This window comes from Muntiacus reevesi, chromosome 3 (assembly GCF_963930625.1).
Source record: "Muntiacus reevesi chromosome 3, mMunRee1.1, whole genome shotgun sequence".
Classification (NCBI taxonomy): Eukaryota; Metazoa; Chordata; class Mammalia; order Artiodactyla; family Cervidae; genus Muntiacus; species Muntiacus reevesi.
This window is the reverse complement of record NC_089251.1, coordinates 66,841,267-66,850,832: the sequence shown is the minus strand read 5'-3', so window position 1 is coordinate 66,850,832 and position 9,566 is coordinate 66,841,267. Positions and strand designations below refer to the sequence as shown.

The following is a 9,566-nucleotide window of genomic DNA, read 5'->3' as shown; positions in this document are numbered from 1 at the left end:
TTAAAAACAATCCATTTATTGGCTTTTAAACTAGTTACACAATTGAAATTAATCAGGTTGGCACTACTCTATACAGGGGTTACGCCTGTGTATGCTGACGCTTACTGTACCAGGACCTCTGCTGTGCTTAGGTCTGTATCAAGTCATTCGGCAAGTAGGTACTAAAAAATATACCGTAGTGTTCCTTTAAGGAAGACTGTACAGGGTGTGTTGCAAGATGACATTCACCACCTTGTGAAGTACTTCAACCTAGAAGATACCTTGCATTCTATAAACTGGTCACAGGCAAACACTTGTGGTGTTCGCATTTAGAGATACACACAAAAAGTTACATAAAAATTCAGACATTCTAACGATAAATGAACTCAAACCCACACCTCAGCTTTTGGAGCATGAAAAGATAAAGAAAATAATTTAAAAACACACAAAAAATGGCATTCAATTGGTACAAAAGCCAAAAGTCACTATAATAAAGAGCTACATGTGAATCTTTACAAGTTAATTACACAATGGTGTTTTTTAAGAGGTTGCATCTGTACAAAGTCTTGCCAATGCTGTCTCTACAGTTTATACAGTCTTTTACATCTATGTAACATTTATTAAACAAGTCAATTAAATATTAAGACTTATTAGTCTCTCAACGATTCTGCAGGCAAAAAAAAAGGGCAGGGGGAGGGAGAAAAAGATTACAGAATTTCCGCAAACACAGCAGTCTTCCATTAGTAAAGTATAACAGTTTTCAAAGAGGGTCAAACAATATTTGTAAAGAATACAGGTAAAAATCATTCAGTCAGGGTTTTTATTGTTGTTGCTGTTTATTTTCAAAATCACACATTGTATACATACGTAACAATCAATCAAAAACTTATTCACCGAACCCCTGGTTTCTCAGCAACTGCTCTTCTGTTCAGCACCAAAAACTCCAGTCTGTGGGAAACACGTGGACACAGACTTCACTTCTGTGTCTTGGTCCATCAGGTACTTGGGTGGGTTCGAGACTTGCCCGGGTTCAAGACTTGCCCTCTTTTCTTTCCCTCTTCATGGCTCTCCAAGCCCAAGGTTCTCAATGCTTCAGATTTATGGCCCACAGCCCTACCACCATCTAAACTCAACAGCCATTTGGAAAGAATTCAAAATAATTTGAGATGAATGAAATGACAGGACCTGTGTGTTACAGATGGGCATTCTCCATTTCAAGTAAACGGTTTCATAATAAGTTCCTAGACTCTGTCTGGTCTTGGATGTCATGATCATACTGGGTAATTATTTCTAGTCTGAGACATTGTGGCTTTGTCAGATGCCTCAAAGAAAAAGTGATCAATATACTGGAAATACTTCCGGACAAGTTAGGAAAATGGCAGCTGAGAACCTGTGGAACTTGGACTAATTAGACCAGACACAGAAATCACCAAAATGATGAGAACTCAACAGAGGCAGAGTTTTTAAACCTGCAGAAAGCCACCACAGATGGTACCTGAGGATCTGGAATTTTTGATGAAAAGAGCTTGAAGTGAGGACTACTCATCTGTATCAAGGAGGAAAAAGGGGGGGAAAAAGCTTCAGTTAGACAACAGGACATCCAACTCAAAGAACCAAATAAATGAAATCTTTTTTCATCCTATTTCAATAGAAAGGCTTCTGGGCCCTCCCTCTTTAATACAGAATGGATAACAAATACTTAAGAACTGAAATGAAACATTTTCACAACTGTAGAACCCAGAATCCCTAGGACAACCCAAAATGGCCAGGCCCCACTCAGAGGCAATTATGAGTAAGAGCTCTTTTCTTTTATTTAACCATAAGTCCGTAAAAGCTGTCACATCAATTCTCTGCTTAATACCTAAAGCAGAGGAAAAAAAGTATAAAATTCTCTGGGAACTTCCACTGGGTCACAGCAAAAGTCATGAAAACAGACTTCTGTATACTTTGCTGCCTCACCTTTCTAGGCATAATAGCAGGGTGACACGAGGAGATCGGTGAGAACCAGCAGCTGGTCGTCAGTGAATTGCTGTTTGTGTTCTTGCCAGTTGTCATGGTGTGTCCTTCGGAAATTGGATAATGTCTTTTTTACAGTCATCTGTAAGATAAGCAACCCACATACATTTTACTTTAACTCCTCCAGGGTTATGTCCAGGATACCTTTAAGTAACAATCCTTCGGGACTTCATATCTTACACTTCACCAAGCACTACACAACCAATAAACCAATCTTACCTCAAAAAGCTACCAAGCTTACTTCTTTAGAATTGGTACCAGCTTCACGTTAGGACAAATGACTAGAACTCACACCACATTGTTAAATCAGTTTCAACATATACTAAATATACACTTTGTCAAAGTGAAAAGAACAAAGTCATTGGTCTTCCAAATTGTTTAATGTAGGAACACAGGTGTTCAGTAAATAATACTATCACATTTTCCTGTTTAACATTAGCCTTTGGTTAGATACTTCCTAGGTATAAAATGTGAGCAAAACAGAAGTATAAAATTTAAATATCCTGACAACACTAGCAATACACTTTGCTTCCACTGGACTGGGAAGGACAGAAGACATGGTAATTTTCTTGCTAACAAAAGATCTCTCAAATATAGAAAACAGTGGGGTCTCTGTAAGATTTTAATAACTACTGATGAGCAGACTTGGCTCTGGCAGAGGCAGTAGTAGTAGTAACTTTATCGAAGATGACGGCCCAGAGTATATAGAAAATTATTAGTCTAAATGGTCTCTTAGAAAATTATCACTGTTAATATATGTGCAAAGAAACCAACAAGGGAGAATTTTACCTCGATTGGCTGAGGGTCATTCAGGTGTGCACTGAGATTCATAAGGAGCTGGGGCATCCAGGTGGGAACATCGTAAGGACTAGAAAGAACACACGCACCCAGTCCCAGCACCCCAGCATGGCGTTTGACCAACTCTGCAAAGAAAACAACAGCATTTATATGAGCAGATATTTACAGGACTCTATTGTACTTACTATAGTGAGATAAAATTAGTTTTCGACCATGCTAGTTGTTTCCAATGTGTGAATTTCTGCCTTTAAATGACTCTGTATGCACAGGTATCAAAAACATGCTGTTAAGCCTAAACTACAACATCCTGCATCTTATATTTTATAGGCTCTCTATTCTTTCTTTTTAGTGATACAAGTTAAAGCGCTTTCAAATTCTCAGTACAGACCTAAAAATACTTTGGTACTTAATTATTAAAAACAAAGTGTTCAACTTAAAAAAAACTAGAATTTATTGTATGCTGGTATTTTATTTGGACAGATGAGCCTGGTGGACTACAGTCCATGGGGTCACTAAAAGTCAGACACAACTGAGCAACTAACACTTTCACTGTTATTTTATTGGAAATTTCTATTAGGTAACTATATGACATAATTAAAACCCTGCTAGACAAAGAGAACAGACTTGTATTTTTGGGGAGAGGGGAGAAGATTAGAATTTGGGATTAGCAAAGGGAAACTATTGAACATAGGATAGATAAACAATAGGGTCCCCCTGTACAGTGCAGGGAACTATATTCAATATCTAATGACAAAAAATAATGAAAAAGAATATGAAGAAAAAACATATATATATAACTGAGTGATGGAATTCCAGTTGAGCTATATCAAATCCTAAAAGAGGATGCTGTGAAGTACTGCACTCATTATGCCAGCAAATCTGGAAAACTCAGCAGTGGCTACAGGACTGGAAAAAGTCCATTTTCATTACAATCCTAAAGAAAGGCAATGCCAAAGAATGCTCAAACTACCACACAATTGCATTCATCTTACATGCTAGTAAAGTAATGCTCGAAATTCTCCAAGCCAGGCTTCAGCAATACATGAACCATGAACTTCCAGATGTTCAAGCTGGTTTTAGAAAAGGCAGAGGAACCAGAGATCAAATTGCCAATATCCGCTGGATCATCAAAAAAGCAAGAGAGTTCCAGGAAACCATCTATTTCTGCTTTATTGACTATGTCAAAGCCTTTGACTGCTTTGGCAGTCAATTTTTTTGCGTGGATCACAATAAACTGTGGAAAATTCTTAAAGAGATGGGAATACCAGACCACCTGACCCACCTCTTGAGAAACCTGTATGCAGGTCAGGAAGCAACAGTTAGATCTGGAAATGGAACAACAGACTGGTTCCAAATAGGAAAAGGAGTACATCAGGCTGTATACTGTCACCCTGCTTATTTAACTTATATGCAGAGTACATCATGAGACACGCCGGGCTGGATGAAGCATAAGCTGGAATCAAGATTGCCAGGAGAAATATCAATAACCTAGGATATGCAGATGACACCACCCTTATGGCAGAAAGGAAAGAACTAAAGAGCCTCTTGATGAAAGTGAAAGAGGAGAGTGAAAAAGTTGGCTTAAAGCTCAACATTCAGAAAACTAAGATCATGGCATCCGGTCCCATCACTTCATGGCAAATAGATGGGGAAACAGTGGAAACAGTGGCTGACTTTATTTTTTTGGGCTCCAAAATCACTGCAGGTGGTGACTTCAGCCATGAAATTAAAAGACGCTTACTCCTCGGAAGGAAAGTTATGACCAACCTAGACAGCATTTTAAAAAGTAGAGACATTACTTTGCCAATAAAGGTCCGTCTCGTCAAGGCTATGGTTTTTCCAGTAGTCATGTATGGATGTGAGAGTTGGATTATAAAGAAAGCTGAGCGCTGAAGAATTGATGCTTTTGAACTGTGGTGTTGGAGAAGACTCTTGAGAGTCCCTTGGACTGCAAGGAGATTCAACCAGTCCATCTGAAAGGAGATCAGTCCTGGGTGTTCTTTGGAAGGACTGATGTTGAAGCTGAAACTCCAGTACTTTGGCCACCTGATACAAAGAGCTGACTCATTTGAAAAGACCCTGATGCTGGAAAAGACTGAAGGCAGGAGGAAAAGGGAACAACAGAGGATGAGATGGTTGGATGGCATCACTGACTCAATGGATATGAGTTTGAGTGGACTCCAGGAGTTGGTGATGGACAGGGAGGCCTGGTGTGCTACAGTCCATGGGGTCGCAAAGAGTCGGACACGACCGAGTGACTGAACTGAACTGAGTTAACTTTGCTGTACGGAAGAAATTAACACAACATCCTAAATTAACTGTACTTCAATAACACAGATAAGATGCTTTTTGGCTATGACATTTAAATTTCTCTTTAAACATGACACAGTCATCAGATCTCACTGTGTTGTTTACCTTGATGCTTAATTAGAGTGCAAGCTCCTATAGAATGAGTCTTCTCACCCTCTCACCAAATGCCGAGTGAAGTAATGATATTCCCCTCTCCAAATGAAAGCAAGAATTGTTTTCTCTACTTAGTTTCTTCTCTCAGTGTGTGTGTGGTATGTGTGCTAAGTTGCTTCCATCATGTCCAACTCTTTGAGACCTTATGGACTATAGCCCCCCAGGCTCCTCTGTCCATGGGACTCTTCAGACAAGAATAATGGAATGAGTTGCCATGCCCTCCTCCAGGAAATCTTCCTGACCCAGGAATTGAATCCGTGTCTCTTATGTCTCCTTCACTGGCAGATGGGTTCTTTACCACTAGTACCACACATAAGTTGTAAATTCTAAAAACAAATATTTTAGAGTCTCAAAAATAACTAATTCTGGATACCTCTCTTTATAAAGCAATTTCAGGTGAGTGGGTACAGACTTGATTTACTCTAATAGCTGTATGCAGCAGTGTACACGTTCCTTGGTACCTCTCTCAATTTTATCTTTTATATCCCAGGTCTTACCTTCTGTATATGCAAAGTTTCTCAAAAGCAACTATTCCTGGTACCTAGCATAGTCCTACACACATACACCCATTCAATAAATATTTGTTGAGCAAGCCTGGTTAATTCCCAAAGGGTGTCTCCTACCAGTATTGTTACCTGCAGAAGGAATCGTATCTCCTACAAAACCAGGGTCACGCTTCCTTTTCTTCGGTAGTTTTGTTTTGCAAAGTTGCTCAAAATGAATCTGCATAGGACTGTCCATGGTAAGGAAGTTACACTGTAACAGACCACTTAAGGTGGTGGCAGCCATTTCTCTAACCTGTAGAGATAATCACTTCCATTAGACTTGAGATCCTAAGCCTGGGGAGGTGGAGAGGGTGGTGTGGGAACTGGGGTGGAGACTTCCCCTGATATTTGTATTCAAACTGTGTAAATGCTCTTTTGCAGTTTCTTAATGGAGAATCCATCATGCTCTTAAAGGGTCCTGGCCTCAAAACAGATGAGTCACTAACACTAGGCTTACAGAAAGTAAATGCTTACCCATGCTATAAAAAATTAATTCTCCTTACATTATTTTTCCACTGACTGATAGTTTTTCTTATCTGGAGTTTACCTGTAAAAGCAGTGCCAGAGCCCAACATTAAAATAAAACTTTCCTAGACTCTACATCCCTTAAAACAATTGCTGTTGTTATTTTCATTGGTAATAAACACACAGGATAATTTCTATAATTGGCATACACAGTAGAGATTTATATCCGTTTTAATTCTTACAAATTTCATAGGCTGTTTTAAGACTATAAATACAGTCTATAGAAATACTAATAGTTTATTTCAAACTGAAATGGGAACTTAAGTTTTGGGAAGACAAAAAAAGTTGTAAAAAGTTATACACATTGCAATAGTTTCTCCTAAACAGTCATAAGGAAAGGCAGTAATAATTTGAAAAAATGCTTTGCCACTTATTCCTTCAAAATATTTTTTCTTAAATTTTTCAGTGTGACAGTTTGGGGGTACTTAACATATTCTTTGCTATTTTCATTATAATATTATATGAAACAACTATAAAATTTTTTATTACTTCATAATTGGTTGCATACAGTAACAGCTAAGTTTAAGTCTACTACATGGAATAAAATACAAAAATACATACAAAAATAATCTATAAAAGTGCTCTAAAACGAGATCCAGAAAACAGTCCAGTTTGCTATAATATCTAAAGGTAGGAAACACTGTCCCTGGAGATTTCCACCTTTCCATTTCTATTCTGTAATGGAAAAAAAAAAAAAATCCTCTAAAAAAATTTATAGAGAGCTGCAAATATTTTAACTGGAGCTTGTCAGAATCACGGCTACGGTGTGAGTACTTGGTAACTAGACACATCTGCTCCAAAGGATACAAGAAAGCTGGAATGCAAAATGAATAGGTTTCCAGTCCCAGTTTCCTATAGATACAAATGTATTTTCAGTGCTTTCAAATAAAATATATAATCACTGGGAGTGCTCCACTACATGGAAAACCCATAAAGTCCACAAAATAAAAATTTCACAAAATTTTCAATTACATTTTTTTAACCTAAGGCCAATTTAAAAAGTTACATCTTATTTCATAATTATCACATCATGCTCTTCTTGCATTAGGCTGATGTGAACTAACATGGTCTTTTTGTACAAATATTAATGTTTCCTTAGCAAAAGCTGACTTCAATTTCTCTATCAAGGAAAATAAACAGGGATAACAATCTTATCTTAAATCTACTGAATAACAGCACCCATGTGTAGATTTTCATTCTCTTGAAACTGTTCTCATACACATTCCTATTAGCCCTTTAAAAATCAGTAAAATAAGTAGAGTTTACCATTTGCAATTTCATAGATAAGAAGACTTTGCTTCATAAATGTTATCTGCCCAACTGCAAAGAGAAGCCAGAACAAGAATGTGTCCAGTGTTTGTTTACACCTGGGGTATCAAAACTTACTACATAGGGTTATGTTAAAATTAGTTACTTTACATATTAGTGTGTAAATACTCCTTTAAAGGCGCCAAAATGCTTTCTTTAAATTTATTAAAATTTCAGTTTACTATAATTTAAATTTTACCTCTAGCTGTTCATCCTCCAAAAGACTTATAACCAGCCACCTGATGTCTTTAACTGCATCTTCATTGTTTAGGAAAATAAAGAGGTTATAAAATACCATGGTCTGGAGGTAGGTCAGTACTGTGTATCTAGCATGCCAAGAACTGCTTCTTGCTGTCTGTGAATGAGAAATTAGTAGAAATGACAAGAACATGAGATGACAGTGGCATTATACACAAATAATAGAAATTTCCAATGTAACTCTACTTTTACAAGTACAGCCAGAGCAAGCTTATCTTATATTTCTTTCTAAAGAAAATGGCATGCAAGCTGTTTCAGGTAAAGTTACGAATTCTGAATGTATGAATGAGAGTAAAAGAAAAGGAACACATGATTAAAAGTCAATTTTAGAAGAGTTATTTATAATTAATGACTTAACTCCTCCAAGGGTTGCATGTTATTGTATTTGACTTTTGATAGTAGTAGGTAGGGTAGTTAAAGCAAACAAACGGAAAACTACTATAGTCTACTGCATAAAAAATACCATTTGAGGCTGTTAAAAAAATATCTTTCAGTGGTAATCAAACTTAAAAATCTGAAAACTCAGACAAAGTGTCCATTTTGTATATTATATAACACACATATAACTGGATAAAGCTGAGCACAGAGTACACTAAAAATGCAGCTATGGAACATCCATGGTGGTCCAGTAGTTAAGACTCTGAGCTTCTACTGCCAGGGGTGCGGGTTTCATCCCTGGCTGGGGAACTAAGATCCCACAGATCCCACATGCCATTCAGTGTGGCCAAAAAAATAAAAATAAAAAATAAATAAATAAATAAAAATAAAAATGCAGCCAGAAAAGAGACACTCACTTAGGTCTTTTTACCACAGATCAGAAAATAGAAGTGAATAAAATAAACGAGAAATGGTAAAAGAGAATGCTCACCCCCACCCCCATAAACATACTGTATCCAAGGTGTTCCAAGAATTAGCTCTTTATGTATACAGAAAACATGGGGATTGAGTGACCTGTCCAAAGTCACAGAAGTTGGTGGCAAAGCCATGTATAGATTCTAAATCTGTTTCTTTGGCCAGCATATGTCCTTCTCATGCTAAAAGAAGATTCACAATGAATGCAAATATCAGGTATTGTCTGTATCACAGCTGACTTTGTGAAATTCTTAGAATGGTAAACCAAAATTCTAACCAAAGATGTAAGTTTCTGATAGACACTCTTACTTGATTTAGCACCTGAAGTACCAAAGGCACTTGATGAGGGTAAAGCAACCCCTGAGACATTAGTGATAAACATAACTTTGCATCTCTTTTCAGTTCATCATAGCTATTGTCATTTTCCACTGGGGCAATCTAGAGAACAACAACAACAAAACAAAATAAAGACATAAATTGAAAAACAGCCACTAAGTACAAAGGCATCCTTACATGAAAGAAATCCCATTTTTAACAACCTCTACAGAAAAAATAAACATATACAAAACTAGGGAACAGTTTAATGAATTCCCATTAATCAACCAATTCTTCAACAATGACAAATTCATGGCTAATCCTTTCATTTTTTGCCCCCCCTGTTGTTCCCCCTCCCTCAATTATTTGAAACAAATACCAAACATATTTCATCCATAAATGTTTCATTTTTATCACTGAAAGATAAAGACTCTTATTTAAAAAACATGTCATGACATCATACATAAAAACTCATCACAGCAAAATATATTCAGTAGTGCTCAAATT

General features: G+C 37.0%; 1 protein-coding gene across 2 annotated transcripts in view; it reads right to left on the bottom strand.

Moving 5' to 3' along the window:
* PSME4 (proteasome activator subunit 4) overlaps positions 1 to 9,566 on the bottom strand; it is a 94,202-nt gene continuing 84,636 nt past the window's right edge. For both annotated transcript variants that reach the window (XM_065929293.1, XM_065929294.1), the window contains 6 exons: positions 9,054 to 9,182; positions 7,834 to 7,989; positions 5,892 to 6,054; positions 2,785 to 2,918; positions 1,939 to 2,077; positions 1 to 1,525 (listed from right to left, as the gene is read on the bottom strand). In XM_065929293.1, coding sequence (XP_065785365.1) covers positions 1,943 to 2,077; positions 2,785 to 2,918; positions 5,892 to 6,054; positions 7,834 to 7,989; positions 9,054 to 9,182 — 717 coding nt within the window. In that variant the 3' untranslated portion in view covers positions 1 to 1,525; positions 1,939 to 1,942. The remainder of the gene's footprint in view (positions 1,526 to 1,938; positions 2,078 to 2,784; positions 2,919 to 5,891; positions 6,055 to 7,833; positions 7,990 to 9,053; positions 9,183 to 9,566) is intronic.